The 19846-nt window shown below is 52.4% G+C and overlaps 1 protein-coding gene across 2 annotated transcripts in view; it reads left to right on the top strand.

Moving 5' to 3' along the window:
* Positions 1-19846, top strand: part of LOC119379048 (serine/threonine-protein kinase haspin) — an 88605-nt gene that overhangs the window by 2740 nt on the left and 66019 nt on the right. Inside the window, exons 3-4 of one of the 2 annotated variants that reach the window (XM_037648232.2) lie at positions 661-723; positions 2095-2186. In XM_037648232.2, the coding sequence (XP_037504160.2) occupies positions 661-723; positions 2095-2186 (155 nt within the window). The remainder of the gene's footprint in view (positions 1-660; positions 724-2094; positions 2187-19846) is intronic. The other variant, XM_049413906.1, reaches the window with a different exon arrangement.

The raw sequence follows: 19846 nt of genomic DNA, 5'->3' as shown, positions 1-19846 counted from the left end.
AACCCCCTCCCCCCCCCCCCCCAAAAAAAAAGTTCTGGCTACGCCTCTGCTATAGTCCACCCTCAGCTGCCTTGTAGCAGGTCATGCGAATAATGCTAATTGTTAAGGTTAATCCAGAAATAAAAGCTCATCATGATCATTCGTTACGATCTGTACAGCGTGACCCACGCAGTACAGATCGTAACGAAATCCATTAGCAGTTGTGGTGTTGATGCTTGTCTAACGTAAATTTTGGTTTCAGTGTTGGCTATTCGCTCTTATAACGCTGAACTAAACACACGTGTACTACTATGCCTCGCCAAGCTATAGTCTGGCATTACTTCACAACGCAGGAATACGCCAACTAATGCTTCTCACGATACGCACATGCGTTTCTTTCTCATAAAACTGACGTCCATGATCTGACGTGAGTGCTGACGTTACGTTGGGGCATACGGTACTCTTCAGGTGTCGCAGTACGCGACATACGTGGTAAGCACCCGATATGCACACAATTACTCGACTTACACAAAGACGTCGATCCAGCTCGTAATGCTGGGCCCAAAGCCACACAATGCGGCACAGGGACTTCCTCGCTGACTGCTTCGCATGACATCGGTTACCACAATGCATGTAACCTCTTTTCCCTCTTTCTTTATTTTATTTTTTTTTTTTTTACAGAGAGCTAAGCGACTTGCGCTTTGGTCAGCTGAACCAGTCATCTAGTTTCATCGAGCTGAAGGGGTGAGCACCATCGGGAAACTGCATTGTTCTCGAGCCCACAAAACGTACTTTGTAAGAATTTAGTTTCATTTTAAATTTTTTCTTAGTTTTTCAATGGAGCATGAGCAAATATAGGTCACGTTTTGGGCGTTATCGGTGGCATCGACCATTGAGCGGATGGGAAAATGAATGAATCGGAGGGAGAGAATATTTACAAAAATCACTTTCACAGCAAATTTACGAAACCACGTGCTTCTCTCTCGTACCAATATCATTTCTGCGGGTTCGAAGGTTTCACAGCGCATACAACGAGGACGAGCAAAGAAGAGACACACACAGCGCTGAACTTACAACTGGCTTTTTATTTTCCTGCCACGGCAATATATATGCGCATTTACACAGGGAAAAAAGGGGGGAAGAAACAGAGCAGACGAGGTATACAAAAACAGTCAAAGGAACAGCAACCCATCATCGATATCACATGTTTCGAGATAAAAATTCACTTTTCGAACGAGCAAGCGACGCAACACTGATACACTTTTTATCACGTTCAAAAATTTCCTTGGCTTCTATGATTTCGCGCGCTATCCTATTTTTATTTCTTGCGAGCACACGTGTGTGATTGAAAAGAGGCCGGCACCCACAATCCCAACAATGAATTCCTGAATGCCCACTGATAGCCCTATCTACATTGTACCTGTGTTCCTTAAGACGTTCATTAAGGCACCTGGGCGCGTTTGTGGCAGAGTGCAGGTCGCATAACTATTGCCGGAACTGACAGAATGAGTATCACTACCGTTTACGGCGACGCCGTCAAGCGTGTTGTACATGAGAAGTCGCGCTTTTACTGTTGCGTCACTCGCTGTTATGGACCCGCAGAAATTGAACCTCCAGCTGTATATCTGGCGGGTATAGGCACCATACGTGATGCGGGAGTCCCGACGGAAAAAAATATATCGCAGATGACGGCTTGGTGGAGCCGCGGAACTCCGTTTACTAAGAGTTTACAAAAACAAAAAAAGCTACAACACAAGTACGTAAGACGGATTACGCGCGAATTATATGCATTATCCTTAGTGCATAATAAGCGTGCATCGACAGAATCGGCGACTAACGTTCCTTTCACGACTGCCTTAATGATTTATTGATTATTTTCGCTTCATTAAATTATCAAGATGCCACCGAACCTAGTCGACCGATCGTATAAAGAACTACGGCGAAGAGCTCTGACCTGAGGAATCGCGAGAAGCAAGATAATTGGAACCGAGTGCTTTCGTTATCCCGTCTCGGTGTCTGGACGACCGGGTGGGAGACGGCTTTCTAAGGAGCGCGCCGACCTACCATGTCTTTTACGCGCGCACTATTAGTACGTATAACGCCACTTTCTTGCAGGATGTACTTCGTTCAAGGGACTTACCATCCCGTTCTGGCCAAGAGCTGGACGGAGTACGATGTGCAGTGGTGCTCGGAAAACCCGGACCCCTGTAAGTGGATAGCGCCTCTCTACGATTCTGTTCATTATGTGGGCACCTAACGGCTTTGTGTAGAATATATGAGTGTCGACCAATCAGTATTTAGCCTGCCAATATAGATATTAGATGAAGAAAATAAAATATAAGAGTGGGCATCAGGAATGAAGTTCGTAGGCGATGTTCCCGCACGCGCGGGTGTGTTCAGGGATTAGGACACTCGCAGAAGTATGTGCGGGCAATCACGAATGATTCGACTAACCAGGACTAAGACACATCAGCGAGTTTGGAGTGAGTATCCATCATTTGTAGAAGAGCGAACACCAGATCAATATGACTCCTTCTACCAAAACCGGATGCTTACGTGCCGAACTCATTGAAGTGAAATATGAGATGTACTTCCGTGACACATATTTCAATAGGCAAATAAATGAGCAGATCAGGTCGCGTACAGCCCCGCGAACTCAGGATGGGAGGTTGAAGTAATGAAAAAAAAAAACTATTTCTGCAGTCCTAGTTGGGAGCAAGGCTCAGCGTCTGTGGGGGGAATGGGGCAGGAATTGGATTGGAGGAGATAGGGAGAGTAGAGCGGAGTCCATAGGCGAGGACCTGGCGGGCGGCCTCTACAGCCGGTTGTCCGGCCCATTGTCCCAAGGAAGCGAAAAACTGCCTTGGGTTGGGTAGGGAACATGAAGTCCTTCTGTGCATCCGTTGGTGGACCCTGCCGACGGGCTGTGGCGATCATGGCGGCTCGTGGAGTTTGAAGCGCGTGTAAAGCACGACAGCGCATTTTCTACCCCGTATATTAGCGAGCGAAGAATGCTCAAGAAAAGAACGGCGCCAAAGAGTAATGGATAATGTTGATTGTTTCTTAGGAAACACATCGGCGCCCGAATTGTACGAATTTGTCTATGAAATTACGTAATTGGGTCTTACGTGCCAGAAAAGCGTCATTAGATCATGAGGACCACCGCATATAGACGAGGCAACCTAAAGTTCGCGCGCGCGGCGCCAGCTCCGGATGCCCCGCTGCTGGGCCGATGAAAACGTCTGAGGCCGTCAGGGGCATCGCCAGAAATGTTTTTCGGGGGGGCACCTCCTTGATCTTAGGTGAGGGTCGGGCAGGCAAATGTGATCGAGTGACATTTTAAGCTCTGTATGCCATGGCGAAAAAAAAATTCGGGAGGGGGGGGGGCACGGGCCCGGTCCCCCCCCCCCTCTGGCTACGCCACTGGAGGTCGTCGCATGGCGCCTTCTTCTTTCAGTGGTTATTGAGGAAAGGAAAAAGGCACCTAATTTCTGTCTGCCTATAGGCGACACGGCGCAGTGCCTTGTAGGGGAGGGGGTAAGGAGGGAATAAAAGAAAAGTAGGAAAAAATAGAGAGAGAAGTGATATGGGGACATCCATCCAACGAAGAGAGAAGAGGACAGGAAAGATGGAGGGAAACGGTCACGGGAGTTCAAGGACGGGACCACGAAACACAGCCAGAGGCACGGTGCACAATGTCGGCGAAGCGGCGGAGGCACCGTCGATGAGCGGCGCACGGCATAGCGGGCGAGGCGACCGTCACGGGGCGCCGATCAGCGAGAGGTACTCCAGGACATCGCGGCAGGCACGTCCGTCTTGCTTGAAATCCAGCGAGCGAATCCTGCCTCCGAGATAGCGCGTCGGCAGGTTTCTCTCCGGCCATCCCAATCGCAGGGAGAGTAATTTCAGAGGTGGGCGTGGCCGCCTCCTCCTCCGCACCGCGGCGCTCGCCGCCGAGGCATTTCGAAAAGTCTGAAAGGCTGCCGCGCAGTCGGTGCGGCTTCCATGGCGCGAGGACAAAATGGTTTTGCGCTTCTGTATAACCTACCACTGACTTGGAAATGTCTGGTCAAGGTATACGAGAGGCAAAGACATGCTGGGGCCTATTTATTCTCAAATGCGCCTCTCTTTTTTTGCCATAGATATGCGCCTCCTATATTAGAGCACCTAGAAGTGCGATACCCCTGTGAAAGGTCCGCATGTGCTGGAAACGCAAGATACTTCGAAATTTGCAGGCTGTATATTATGGGGGCGCTGGCGAAGAACAAGCAGAACAATGATTGGGCTACGCTCGGGGCTCGCGCTCGCCCTGCCGCTGAAAACAGATGAGCCGTAGCCGGGCCTTCGTGGAGTAAAGGTGTTTTTCTTGTCGCCTCCGTGTTCTCTCTGAGGGCTCCGGCTGACCACTGGCTCTGAGATACGTTTATCTCAATACATGCGTTTATCATTTTGTGAGCTAGATTTAAGGCCGGCGACGAAAGCAGCCCGTTTCGAAGCAGTGTAGCAAAAAGCAGGTAACGCCGTCTGTGCATTTCCCCGTCGGTTTCAGTTTCTTTGCCACAAGATATAGCGAAATGAAAAGAAGTGTACAGCTGCGGTGAAATTTCCCAGTAGGATCACTTTTTAATATATTAATTTATTAACAACTTACAGGCATTTCCTCTCGTACGGAATGATTTACAGGCATTGGGTATAACAGGGGAACATTGTCACATGAAGCGTAAGGCGTGAAGAAAGCAAAAAAAAAAAAGAAGCGTCAACATAAAGGAAGCATTATTCGTACAAAGTTGCAGAACATGGCGTCAATGCAGTCAATAGGGGGTTTTCGAATAGAGGCCCAATTGTTTTGGGGCCCCAGAGAAATAGCGTCGAGGCCTCTGCGCATGCGCGTGACCCAAACAGCGTTTGGGTTTTGCGTTGGGGACGCTATTTCTCGAATTTAGCGGGAGCCCCAAAGCCTGCCCCAAAAGCTTTGCGTCAAACAAACGTGACGGCACCCACTGAAGTGACAGCTCTTGGCCCAGACTAGAGTGACCTAGAATAGGGGGAGTGTCCAAAGCGCCGCACACCCTATTCGAAAACTCTTAGCTCCTGCTAGACCCAAAGCGAGCACACGCAAAGGGCGTTGGGGCTCCAATTCGAAAACTCCCTAATATAAATAGTACAACTGAAGCCAAAACTAAGAACATGAAAAAATCACGAACGCAAAGGTGCTGCTAAACACTGCACAACGAACATAGCACTACAACGTATGTGTGGATATTAAACGAGACAAAAAATGTGAAGACCAAACTCGGAACTCGGCATCAGTACTCGGGATGCTATCTTCTCGCGATGTCGCTCGCCAACGCCGCCGGGTCTGGCGCGGCCAGGCAAACCCTGCGGTGAAGGTGAAAGCTGTGCTCGCATAGCGCACAACGCTTCGCACTCACCGCGAGGCTTCCCCAGTTTTCCTTTCCAACTACCTCCCGTCGCGCCACAGAAGCAAGAGACGGGGGGGAGGGTGGAGGCTTCGTGATACATCTAGGCTTGGGGTTTGAGGCGGAGGGCCGAGTTCCATGAAGCCGACACGGTGGGGTCCAGACGGCAAATCAAAGGGGTGGCTTCGCAGGCAAAAGGAAAGTTCAGCGAATTGGCAACAGTGTGCGACACATGCAAAACTGCCTAAGATTTGGCTAAGTGTGAAGATGGGGGACAGTGCGGGACAACTGGAAGCGATCTTTCTTTCTTCCTGTCTAACCCCATTTGAGGCCAAAACTGTCATGTCGGCCTCTTGATAGGAATTGACAAGGCGAGGGGTTCTGACGTCGTGCCGGGGGCCACATAAGACTGCTCCGCTGGTTGCCGACCCCTGGTCTAGACTGAGAGTCGCCGTTGCTGCGACGGCTCCGCACTGGTTACAGGCACGCGTTTTATTCATTGATGGTCACCTAATTTTATTCACTTGCATTCCGAGTTTTACGGTGTTTAGTAGATACGTTGGGCGTTGCAAAAACGAGCATCGAAATCTGCACCTCTTTCGGAAAGAATGCAACACGTGTTCAAAATTTGACGTAGCTGATGCAGTTACTGGGCGTTAGCGGTTACAATTTGCTCTTTTTCTTTCCAGTTGTTTTCCTGGATGCATGCCTAGTTTTCCTTCAGATGGACGCCGCTCTGCATGTGCGACCCTTTGGATGAAGCCGAGAGTAAGCGCAGAAGATCATATTGATATTGCCATTGTGCTAGCAAAACACAAGCAAAATACAGACGACGAAAAATGAGACGACGACAACTCAGGCACTTTCCCTGTGAATGGCATGAGGGTAAATGTAGGTCGGCAATCAAAGCCTGCCGCAATATTCCTGCAAAATTACTTATGGCCCTACTTCAATGACCTGATCAGGACGCTTGCAGTTCTCTTGAGCTCTTCTCTCAAGAGCGTAACCATACTTGGGTTGTCCACCTCATAAATATCTGCAGGCGATCAAATAGTAAAATGATGTCTCACGATAGGAGGACGTGTCTGACGAAAATTAGCCCAGTGTCCACCCATACACATCTCGAGAAAGGAAGGATGCTAGAACACCCCTATATTTCTCAAATCCAGGTATTTTGCGGCGAGGAGAAACCAGACTGTAATAAAAAAAGTACTACCAGAGACGAATTGATACGTCCTTACAATGATCCATATTAGGAAAACTGAGCAGATGCCGTGCTTTCCTTCGTAAGTTGGGCCAAAATAAGAAAAAATATACTTACATTCAGTGTATTCAGATCCGGGCGCGGTTTGTTCCCTTGGACGCGAAGAAATGCGAATGTGCACGCTGGCATGCCGTGCGCTCTGCTTTTTGCCGCGGTCTCCGCTGCCGCCGGATGCCACTGTAAGGGCCCGCTCACGCTAGCGGCAAGCCCGCCGCAACGGCGCGGTGCCGCACAACGTCCGCCGTCGCCGCACGCGCGAGAGCTGTCCTACTTGCACGGCAAACTTCGGCGGCGAGCCTCCGAAAAACATGGCCGCACTGCCAGCAGCGGGTGTCGTCCACCTCGAATCTATCAAGCGGCCGCAGTGTGCTCCGTAGCGTGTAAGCTCCGAACTGATGCTTCCATTTGCTTTATATTCATGTCCTTAAGCTTCGACAGCAAAGTATTCGTGCCGATTCGGCCCCGTTTTTGAGAGCCGTACTCAAATAATCGATGCTGTAGGCTTAGCGAGTCGAGATGGGCGCTTCTGAATGCTCGGAGGACATAGATTCCGCGTTTGTTAGTTGTTTCTAATCCTCCATAGCTGGCGCCACTTGACTTGGCACTTGACCTGGCGCCAGCTTGGGGATTGTACGCGACGCTTTTTTTAATGCTGGACAGACTAAAAGGCTCTGTTGACTGCCGGAAGCATGCCTGGCAACGACACGGACGACATCCGCACTTCGAGCGTGAAAAACGAGCAGTAAAAAAAAGCAAGCAGCTCGAAGCGTCCCGCGGCAGACGCAGACGACGGGGAAAGCCGAAAGCAGACGACGCGGGGCGCCGTAGTCATGGCAACCGCTCCTCCGTCGCTGATTGGCCACGTCGCTCTGCGGCAGACGGCGAACGGCAAGGAAATGGGTCTCGGACCTATTCTTCCAACGGCAAAGAACGGCTGACGTGCGCGAACGAAATCGCTTGCGCACGGCAGCCTGAGAACGTCAAACGGCAAACGGCGAGCTGCCGTGCCGCTAGCGTGAGCGGGCCCTAAAGGCGCCCTCTCGCCGTAGCCGGGCGCGCGAGGGGCATTATATTTCTTTGTTTTTTTGCTGGGCAGCGCGGCGATTGGGACGGCCGGAGAAAAACCTACCAGCGCACAATCTCAGAGGTCATGGTCGTCGGCTCTCCCGCGGAACTACTGCGCACTGCCGCGCGCGCGTTTTCGGCGGAGCGCTTGCTGCCGGTGATTGCGTTTCCAAGTTACAAAGAAAGCCACGTCATTCCACAAGTCGGTACGCGTCGTCCTTATTCCGCGCAGTGCCGCATAAGCCTTGACAATATTATAAGCAACGAATTCAAGTGTAAAACTGCATATTCAAGGGAAATGCACGAGCAAAACAAGCGCCAAGCTGTACGAAGATTCGATAATATTATCTGGGGCTTAACGTCCCAAAATCACCATATGATTATGAGATACGCCGTAGTGGAGGGCTGCGGAAATTTCGACCACCTGGGGTTCTTTAACGTGCACCTAAATCTAAGTACACGGGCCTCAGACATTTTCGCCTCCATCGAAAATGCAGCCGCCGCGGCCGGGATTCGTTCCCGCGACCTTTGGGTCAGCAGTCGAGCGCCATAACCACTAGACCACCGTGGCGGGGCGTACGCAGATTCGAATCGTCGTTTATTTTGCGCGCCTTATTTTGACCATCGTCATACGGCAGATCGAGTGGTTCTTAAGCATACAGCAATAAAGATTAGTCGACGCCTCCCATATTGTCGCGCCCATTCAGTACCTTCAGGAAATAACACACTGGAACACAAGCTGATCAGAAAACCCGTTGTGGTGCTGGGCATACCGCGAAATATTTAACACAGTGATCACGATTGTGTGTGCACTGGTGCTCTCTGATAATCCTACTTGCGGCCTGCGAGCCCGTGAGGCAGCCGCGTGGCAGAACGCCTTCTGTATTGTAGATTCATCACATAAATGCACAAATGGCGATTGCATTTTTTATCATTACTTACTCGATTAGTTTATTCTGATAATCCTTTGAAAGTCCTTGTATCATTTATTGTACGCAGTCCTCACCAAAACAAAGACCATTTACGATTGTTTTATACATGTCGTTCATCGACTATATCATGACAAACATTTCTGTACTTTGCAAAAGCGCGCGCTCAAGCTACTTAACGTTTCCTTTGTACTTCAAACGCGTAAAGCGGCCATATTGGGGCAAGGCATATTGCAGCAGTCCGTTCTTTCTAGACATTGACTCCTGTGTACAAAGCCATTGTAATTGGTTACAAAAAAATTCGGCAGATCCCACGCGTTGTGGGAATCGGTTTCATGCGAAGCAGTCAGCGATTACTTCTATGCTGTGTTTTATGGCTTTGAGCCAAGCGTTACGAGGTGGATCGAAGTCTTTCTTTTTTTAAGTGTAGCGGCTGTGCGCACATCGTGGGCTTACCAGGCTCGTCGACAACACTGGCGTTTAAAGGGTAAGTTTTGGTGCGACGTAACGTTAGCCCTCACGTTAGAGTACATACGTCAGTATTATCGAAACTAAGTGCACTTATATGTAACTAATCATATGTAACTTTCGTTAATGTATTCCTCCAGGGTCGAGCAATGCTTCAATATAGCTTGCTGAATAATAGGAATACAAATGTAATGTTTATTAGACTGCTATAAAAGCGGATCCAACATTGGAACCATTGACGTTATCTCATATGACGCCTGTATAGTAGGAGCACATATGTAGTGTTTATTGCTTTCTTGTAACATTTGTACTGGAAATAATGGGTAGTGGGGATCTGGCTTGGAAGGAGAAGACGACGACGAGGTTATTCATAAAAGCTACGTTTCGGTGTTGTCCCGATTGTCATCTCTCGCTGCTCGGCTCTACCATCTGAGGGCTTGGTCACCCAGAACGCCTCGTGACATTTGGTGGAGGTGCGGGTTACTTCCAGACCTGGAACTCCGAAACCGGACGATCCCTCCCGTGCCAACCATGCCTGACGATGCTGGGCAGAGCACTATTCCCCAGGCGTCACCTGCAGTCGTCTGTTCAGGTACGCCACGCCAACGAGACCCTCCCATCTTCAGTGGAGCTGAAGATCAAGACGTGGACTATTGGTTGTCATTGTACGACAAAGTCAGCGTCTCTAATAAATGGAATGACGCGGATAAACTCAGCTTCGTCAGCTTCTACCTCTCCGGAGTCGCCAACGTTTGGTTCCACAACCACGAATCAGTTTCCCACCTGGACAGTATTCAAAGCTAGACTTCAAGAAGTATTCGGTCGCCCCGCCGTCCGCAAGCTTCGGGCTGAGCAACAGCTGCGCAGTCGTGCTCAACAAAAAGGTGAAAACTTCACCAGCTACATAGAAGATGTAGTTGACATTTGCCGGCGCATTAACCCGTCCATGACCGAAGACGAGAAGATAAGGAATATCCTGAAAGGCATAGAGGACGACGCCTTCCAAATGCTCTTGGCGAAAAACCCACAGACGGTCAACGAAGTGATTACACTATGCCAGAGCTACGAAGAACTGCGCAAACAACGGCTTTCCACACGACGAGCTCTAATACCAGACGGCACGCTTTCGGCTTTAACAAACAGTTCATGTGCTGTTGCTTCCGACTCGTCGTTCCTCGACCAGGTCAAGCAATTTGTTCGGGAAGAAGTCGCGCGCCAGCTGTCTCTTCTGCCAGCCGCCCAAGCGTCTGAATCGCTCCTGACTCCCGAGATCCGTCAGGTCATACACGAACAAGTCGCAGGCATCGTACCACTTGCTCATCAGCCGGCTCCAGTGACAGCTCCGCTTACGTACGCTGCAGCCGCCGCCAAGCCGAGGCCGCCGTCTGCGGCTGTGCAATACGCACCTACGCCCACCTTCTCTTCACCTTTACCCGCGACCGCAAACTATACGCCGACAAGAAACTACGGTCCACCACCGCAGCCCCTTCACCCGGCTCGGCAATACCTCGCTGAATCTGCGGCCCCTGTTTTCAATCCGTGGCGCACCCAAGACAACCGGCCCATCTGTTTCTCATGCGGATGTGCTGGCCATGTAGCACGATTCTGCCGCCGCCGTGCTTGGTATTCCGACTCTGCACGACCACAAAGCAATGGTCCGGACTACACTTACCGTTCGGCTCCTGCCGGTCCACACTTCGACGCCGCGCCTTCTTCCCGAGGCTACAGTACTCGTCGGTCTCCATCCCCTCGTCGACGTTCTCTGTCTCCCCTCATCCGCCGACCTGAAGCTGTCCACGAGGAAAACTGAATGACGCAGTTCCGGAGGCAAGAACTGCGATATCAGCGAACTGCGCAAGTCCTCATTTATTCCCGACCAATGTAATTGTCGTTTTTTGCCGAAGGTATTGCCGTTCATGCGCTTGTCGATACGGGAGCAGCGGTGTCAGTTATTTCTGACCAGCTTCGTCTTAAGCTCAGAAAAGTCACGACGCCGTTTTCTGCGATTTCGCTACGTACAGCAAGCGCCGAGCCGATTGACCCATTGGGAGCGTGCACCGTCCGGGTTTCTATAGACGATGCCCTGTACCACATCGAGTTTGTCGTTCTGCCTCGCTGCTCTCATGCCATGATTTTAGGCTGGAACTTCCTGTCATCTCATGATGCCGTTATCGATTGCGCCCGTGCTGAACTTTCGCTGTCTCCATTCGGCGGCAACATTTTCGAAGATTCCTCCGGCGCCTCTTCTCGGGTGTTAGTCGCCAGCGACACCGACGTTCCTCCTTTCTCTTCCACCCTTGTACCCGTATCCTGCGCTGCATTTTCGGACTCCACAGTTCTTTTCACACCGTCGAAGCTTGCTACTCACCGTCATCCTTTCTTGGTCCCTTTTGCCCTTCTTACCGTTCGACAGGGTGTCAGCGCTCTTTATGTTGTGAACATGTTTTCTTGTCCTGCTACCTTGCACCACGCTGAGTGTCTCGGTCATGCTGACGAACTTGACCAAAGCTTTGTTTATACTGTGCCTGACAACCCGGCTTCTGTCGAGGTTGACGCCGTCGGCGTTGACGCTACTCCTGCGGAGCCGTCTCGTGAAGTCACGTTTTCTCGGTGCATTCACCCCAACCTCACTACGAGTCAGCACGCCCAGATTGTGGCCCTCCTTAACCGCTTTCGGACATCATTCGACCTACAACAAGCTCGTTTAGGCCGCACTTCCACAGTTGTCCACCACATCGACACCGGAGACCATGCGCCATTGCGCCAACGGCCGTATCGTGTGTCAGCAACGGAGCGCCGCGTCATCGACGAGCACGTAGGCGACATGCTCAAACGCGGCGTCATACAACCTTCGAACAGTCCCTGGGCCTCTCCTGTAGTGCTGGTCAGGAAGAAGGATGGCACTATTCGGTTTTGTGTAGACTACCGTCGACTCAACAAGATAACCCGTAAGGATGTTTATCCTCTACCACGTATTGACGACGCGCTAGACTGCCTCCAAGGCTCCGAGTTCTTCTCGTCCATCGACTTACGGTCCGGATACTGGCAGGTCCCGGTGGCTGAGACAGACCGCCCGAAGACTGCGTTCGTCACCCCTGACGGTTTATATGAGTTTACCGTCATGCCCTTCGGTCTGTGCAATGCGCCTGCAACGTTTGAAAGAATGATGGATAACATTCTACGCGGACTTAAGTGGCAGGTCTGCCTTTGTTATCTCGACGACATTGTCATATTTTCACCGGACTTTCAATCCCATCTACTTCGACTTGAACGCGTCCTGACATGCATCGCCAACGCGGGCCTCCAGCTCAATTTGAAGAAGTGTCGCTTTGCAGCTCGGCAGCTAGTCATTCTCGGCCATGTCGTGTCAAAAGATGGGGTGCTCCCTGATCCATCCAAACTTCAAGCTGTCGCTGAGTTCCCGCGGCCAAAGAACTTGAAAGAACTTTGCAGCTTCATCGGGTTAAGCTCGTACTTTCGCCGCTTCATCCGCAATTTCGCGACCATCATAGACCCTTTGACAAAGCTTCTTCGTGCGGACCACAACCTTTCAACCTGGTCACCAAGTTGCGAGGCCGCGTTTAATACGCTGCGTCATCTCCTGACCTCTCCTCCGATCCTACGGCATTTCGACCCCAGCGCTCCGACAGAAGTTCACACGGACGCCAGCGGTGTCGGCCTTGGCGCCGTTCTTGCCCAACGAAAGGCTGGCTTCGATGAGTATGTCGTTGCTTTCGCCAGTCGCGCACTCACGAAGGCTGAATCCAACTATTCTGTAACAGAAAAAGAATGCTTGGCTATAATTTGGGCCATAACTAAATTCCGACCTTATCTCTACGGCCGCCCATTTGACGTGATAACCGACCACCATTCCCTGTGCTGGCTTTCTTCTTTAAAGGAACCTTCCGGTCGTCTAGCTCGATGGGCGCTTCGACTCCAAGAGTACAACATTCGAGTACTCTACCGTTCCGGCCGAAAACACTCCGACGCAGATGCCTTGTCTCGCTCTCCTCTACATAGCGAGACTAATTCACCTAACGTGACGTTATCGGCGTCGTCCATATCTGCAACGAACATGCCTTTGGAGCAGAAGAAGGACCCATGGATTGTTTCTCTGCTAAACTTCCTGCAACACCAATCGGCACCCCCCGTCAGCCGTGCATTACGTCGCCAAGCACACCACTTTTCCGTTCGCGATGGGCTGTTATACCGCCGTAACTACCTCCAGGACGGTCGCAAATGGTTACTTGTGGTCCCTCGGCATCTCCGTTCGGATCTCTGTGCGGCGTTTCACGATGATCCACAGTGCGCGCATGCAGGGGTACTCAAAACTTACACACGCCTCCGCCTTCGTTATTATTGGCGTGGGATGTACAGATTCGTCCGTCATTATGTACTCTCATGCCTCGCGTGCCAACGCCGCAAAGATCCTCCTCGTCGTTCAGCTGCCCCGCTGCAACCTCTGCCTTGCCCAGGACGTGCATTTGATCGCGTAGGCGTCGATCTCTATGGCCCTCTACCAAGCACTTCAGACGGCAACCGCTGGGTTATCGTGGCCATCGACCATCTTACGCGTTATGCGGAAACTTCACCTTTGCCCAGCGCCTCTGCGCGTGATGTTGCGTCGTTTCTTCTGCGCCACATCATACTTCGCCATGGAGCCCCAAGAGAATTACTCAGTGATAGAGGGCGTGTATTTCTATCCGACGTCATAGAAGCTCTTCTCAAAGAATGCCGTATCATTCACCGTACAACTGCGTATCACCCGCAGACTAATGGGATGGCTGAGCGCTTCAATCGCACTCTTGGTGACATGATGGCCATGTACGTCGCATCTGACCATAGCAATTGGGACCATGTTCTCCCATTTGTCACATATGCTTATAATACCGCCACGCAGGCCACCACAGGATTTTCCCCCTTCTTCCTGCTTTATGGGCACGAACCATCCTCCACCATGGATACAATTCTTCCGTATCGCCCTGATGCCTCGGAATCTACCACCCTGTCCCAGGCTGCTGCACACGCAGAAGAGTGTCGAAAGCTCTCCCGTATGTTGACGTCAGAGGACCAGCAGCGCCAGAAACACCACCGTGATGCCGCGGTCGCGCCTGCATCCTATTCTCCTGGCTCGCTTGTGTGGCTTTGGGTGCCTGCCTCGACCCCTGGGTTGTCCCCGAAACTCATGTCAAACTACCAGGGTCCCTACCGTGTAGTGAACCAAACATCTCCCGTGAACTATATCGTGGAGCCTCTTGAACCACCTTCGGATAAGCGTCGTCGCAACCGCGAAATTGTGCATGTAGAACGTTTAAAGCGTTACTATGATCCCCCTGTGCTATCGTACCCCTAGGTAGCCGGGACGGCTTCTTTTCCCCGGGGGAGATAACTGTACTGGAAATAATGGGTAGTGGGGATCTGGCTTGGAAGGAGAAGACGACGACGAGATTATTCATAAAAGCTACGTTTCGGTGTTGTCCCGATTGTCATCTCTCGCTGCTCGGCTCTACCATCTGAGGGCTTGGTCACCCAGAACGCCTCGTGACACATTATATAGCCAGCACCACAACTATTGACGTTGCACCGGCATTACGCCTGCATAGGCTGTTTTTCTAAACCAGTTTAGAGACCTGGCGTGGTTCTGTGGCAGAATACTTGATTGCCTCGCAGAATGCTTGGGTTCAATTCCTGCTGGGTTCCTACTTTTTATTATTTCCATTCGTCGGGTCAATGCTGCCATTGTCGGTTTTCTTAACGCTCTCGCACTGAAATTACCAATGTCTGTTCTCGCCGTTCCTGGGTAGATGAAACTGTCAATTACCTGTGGCGCATACCCGTACCCCGCGGCTCGCGGTAACCGGGTAAGTGCCACACTGTCTGGAGGAAAGGGTTCGACGATGTACGCGACAGGATATTCACGTTATTCATGTCATGGCCCGGCAGTCATATTCGTCAAATGCTCTTACGCTCCCATGCCAATTTTGGTCTACACCAAGGTAAGGAGGCGATCATGAGCACCCAGACGTAGGCGGTTGGATGGATGGATGGATGGATGGGATTGGGATGGGATGGGATGGGATGGGATGGGATGGGATGGGATGGAATGGAATGGGATGGGATGGGATGGGATGGGATGGGATGGGATGGGATGGGATGGGATGGGATGGACGGACTGTTTATTTGACGGCAGTCGGCGACGATGCGCAATGGCGACAGTCAAGGCAAAACATGGACACAGAGCGCGAGCGGGTGAGCCAAAGAGGACGACCCACTAGAAGGCTATAGAGAGCGCAACCCATTACTCATCTCCAAGGCTTCGCTACAATTACCTCGGGTACGAAAAGGGAGCCGCCCGGCGACCTAACAGCTTGTCATTATGAGCGGGTCATAGTAGGCCTTGAGGCGCTCCACGTTGACAATGTCGCGCCCTCGACGGCGCATGTCCGAAGATGGTTCGATGGGTTAGATCAGGTAGTTGACCGGGGATGTGCACTCGACGACACGGTAGGGGCCTTCGTATTTCGGCAGTAGTTTTGAAGAAAGGCCAGTTGCAGTGGCAGGGACAGAGAGCCATACGAGCGCTCCAGGGAGGAACGTTGGCTCAGAAGTGGTGGTACCACCGTGAATGCTCTTCTGCCGCTCTTGTTCATGCGTTGTAAAGGTCTTCGCGAGCTCGCGACACTCCTCCGCAAGCCTGGCTGTGTCAGGAATAGGCGCACACCCACATGAATCTGGCTTGTATGGGAGTATCGTGTCGATGGTGTGCGACGGGTGCCTTCCGTACAATAAGAAGAAGGGTGAAAAACCAGTTGTGCTTTGAGGGGCGGTATTATAGGCGTAGGTGACGAAGGGCAGAATGGCATCCCAATATGTGTGATCGGCGGCGACGTACATTGAGAGCATGTCGCCGAGCGTGCGGTTAAAGCGTTCGGTTAGGCCATTCGTCTGCGGGTGGTAAGCAGTAGTTTTGCGGTGAACAGCATGGCACTCTTTGAGAATGCATTCTCAAAGAGTGGCTTCGACGACTTCCGACAAGAAGACACGGCCTCGATCGCTGAGAAGCTCCTGGGGTGGACCGTAACACAGCATGAATCGGTTTAGCAGGAAAGAGGCAGCATCGCGCGCTGTAGCCGCAGGGAGGGCGGCGGTTTCGGCGGCTTCGGCGTATCGCGTTAGATGGTCAACAGCGACGATGGCCCAGCGGTTACCAGCCGATGTCAGAGGAAGTGGTCCATACAAATCGATGCCCACGCGCCCGAACGGACGGTTAGGGCAAGGTAATGGTTGTAGACAGGCTGGTGCCATATGCGTTGAGGGTTTTTGGCGTTGGCAATCGAGGCAGGAGCGAACGAACTTCTGCACGTAGCGGTACATCCCTCGCCAGAAGTATCGTTGTCGAATGCGGTGGTAAGTTCTGAATACCCCAGAGCACGGTGTTAGAAGTACAAGTAGAACGGGTCTCTAGCATGTCGCCTCCATCAAAATGCGACCGCCGCGGCTGGGACGAACTAGGGAACTTCGGTCAGCTGCTGGCGTCCGTTGCGGTACAGCACGCGGATATCGTAGTCCTGTAGGTGAAGTGCCCAGCGGTTGAGGCGGCATGAGGGATCCTTTAATGACAACCAGCATAGTGCATGATGGTCGGTGATGACATCAAATGGGCGACCATACAAATATGGTCGGAACTTCGTAAGGGCCCATGTGATCACCAGGCATTCCTTTTCTGTGACGGTGTAATTGGTCTCGGCTTTAGTAAGCGTACGACTTGCATATGCCACGACATATTCAGGGAACCCTGGTTTGCGCTGCGCAAGGACAGCGCCAAGGCCAACACCGCTGGCGTCTGTGTGTACCTCTGTGGGGGCCGTAGGGTCGTAGTGGCGTTTTATGGGAGGCGACGTCAACAAACGACGGAGCTTTACCAAAGCGTCGTCGCACTCTGACGACCACGAATGGAGGAGGCCCGTTACTTCCGAGGAGTTTCGTCAGCGGCGATATGATAGTCGCGAAGTTTCGAATGAAGCGCTGAAAGTATATATAGGAACACAGTCCTACGAAACTGCGCTGTTCTTTGACGGACGTAGGTTTCGGGAACTCGGTCACGGCCCGAAGCTTGGCTGGATTGGGGAGAATTCCGTCCTTGGACACGACGTAGCCGATTATTGTCAGCTGCCGTGCTGCAAATCGGCACTTCTTAAGATTCAGTTGCAGAGCAGCGTCGCCCAAACGCGTCAACACATGGCGTAGGCGTATAAGATGCGTGGAGAAGTCTGGAGCGAAAACGACGACGTCGTCGAGGTAGCACAAACGCGTGTGTCATTTCAGGTTGCGCAGAACAGTATCCATCATGCGCTCGAAGGTGGCGGGCGCATTACACAGCCCAAACGGCATGACGTTGAATTAGAACAGGCCGTCGCGCGTGACAAAAGCGGTCTTCGGTCGAGCGTCATCAGCCATAGGTACCTGCCAATACCCTGAGCGCAAATCGAGAGACGAAAAGAATTCTGCTCCTTGTAGGCTGTCAATCGCGTCGCCTATTCGCGGTAGTGGATACACGTCCTTACGAGTGATCTCGTTGAGTCGTCGGTAATCCACACAGAACCGCACAGAACAGTCGTTCTTCGCAACAAGAACGACAGGAGATGCCTAGGGGCTGTTAAAGGGTCGAATAACATCGCGCCGAAGCATGTCGTCGACTTGCTCGTTGATTACGCGGCGTTCTGTGGGAGATACGCGATATGGACGTTGCCGCAGTGGCGGTTGGGCGCCAGTGTCGATGCGATGCGTAACGGCGGACGTGCGGCCGAGAGAAATTTGAGCGACATAGAAAGAAGCGCGAAATTCTTCCAAGAGGCCCAGAAGCTGGGATCGCTGGATCGGCGTAAGGTTGTCGGCAGTGGAGGAAGCAAATACATCAGCGGGCGATGAACCAGATGTGGAAACAGCACTGAGCGTACTGAAACTGGGGCAGTGCATGTCATCTGGTTCGTCCATAACTTGTGCGTCTTCGAGGGGTTCCACCCTACCGAGGCATTCCCCTCGCACCAACGTAACACTGTACGGAGATGGGTTCACTTCATAACAAAAATTTACGTGCTGCCCTGAGTGACTTGCACGGTCGCGAAAGGCACCAGCAAGCCTTTCCTCGTGCAAACACGGTCAGATGGTGAGAGGAGTGCAGCTGTGTCGGAGAGACTGGCGCAGTAGACTGACACCGCCGTTGACGAGTTTGCAGGCACTTTGGTGTCGTCTTTGACGAGTACCTTGCTCGCAGACGATAGACTGTCTGCCGGCGTCAAATCAGAGAATGGTGAGAGCTCTATTTCGGCTGGTGCGCAATGCATTACGGCGTCGTGGTGGGAGAGAAAATCCCATCCTAGGATGTCGTCGTGAGAGCATGCAGAAATTATGATCAATTCCACGGCGTACAGAGCATCATTAATCATGACGTAGGCTGTGCACACCGCTGTACGGTGAATACTTTGGGCGCTGGCTGTACGGAGGGAGAGCCCGAGAAGTGGCGTCGTCACTTTTCGCAGTAATCGGCTAAGTTTGGCGTCAATAACGGATACGGCGGCTCCAGTGTTGCTAAGGGCACATGCGCGAACACCGTCCACAAACACCTCTAACACGTTCGATGGGCTTCGCTGAGGGCTTTCGCAGTTCGATAGCGTCGCAGCCCTTGCCTCGTGGACTGTGACGACTAGTGTTCCTGCCCACGTAGGACCAGACGTGGCCGCATTGGTGACAGTGAGCGGCGTCGCGGTGACGGCGAACGGTGGGTAGATGGAGCTGGGCGAGACGACGGTGACATAGGCGGCGGCGAATCGTAATACGGGCGGCTTGACTGACTGGGGATAGTTGAGGCGACACGAGGCGGCTGCACGCGATTGCAATAGCGGGCGACATGACTGGCGCAACCGCACGCGAAGCAGATCGGGCGGTTGTCGGAAGTGCGCCATCGGTTCGCCGGGGTAGGTCCCATCCATGGCGCAGGAGGTGGTGGACGAGGCGTCTGCTGATACCACTGCATGATGGGCTGCATTGGTGGCCTAGGATGACGTCGGCGTACGCAGCCGGCACACTCGCTTCGAAGGCCTGAGGTCTGGCGACGGCTTCGGCGTAAGTAAGTGGGGCAGCCACAGGGATCGCTTGGGGTGACCTGGCTGCGACTTGCGCCTAACTGAGCGGCTCAGGCTTCGGAGGGGGCTAGTGGTGTTCTGGCATGACCTCCGTGATTTCCTGCTGAATAGCTCGGCGTAGGGAGGCAGCAGTGTGGTAGGCGGCTGTTGAACATGCTGCGGGTGAGGGAAGGCCAGTAGCGACAACTGGCGGGCAATTTCCTCGTGCACGAATGACTTGATCTCGGCGAGCAAGGCGGACTGATCAGAAATGGCCGACAAGCCAGCGAGATCGGCGTCGCGTGATGGAGGTCGACGGGTCAGCAACCGCTGTCGGCGCAGCTCCTCGTAGCTTTGGCAGAGCGGGATCCCCTCGGCCACAGTACGAGGGTTCTTGGCGAGCAGCATGGTGAAGGCATCGTTGTCCCTGCCTTTCATAACGTTGCAGATCTTGTCAGACTCAGGCATGGCTGCGTCGGCTTTCTTGCACAAGTCCAGGACGTCTTCTATGTAGCTCGTAAAAGACTCACCGGTCTGCTGAGTTCGTTCACGTAAACACTGTTCGGCTTGCAGTTTACGAGCGGCAGGGCGGCCAAACAC

The sequence above is a fragment of the Rhipicephalus sanguineus genome, chromosome 1 (genome assembly GCF_013339695.2).
Source record: "Rhipicephalus sanguineus isolate Rsan-2018 chromosome 1, BIME_Rsan_1.4, whole genome shotgun sequence".
Lineage (NCBI taxonomy): Eukaryota > Metazoa > Arthropoda > Arachnida > Ixodida > Ixodidae > Rhipicephalus > Rhipicephalus sanguineus.
The sequence above is the reverse complement of the archived record's forward strand: the minus strand, read 5'-3'. Positions and strand labels throughout refer to the sequence as shown.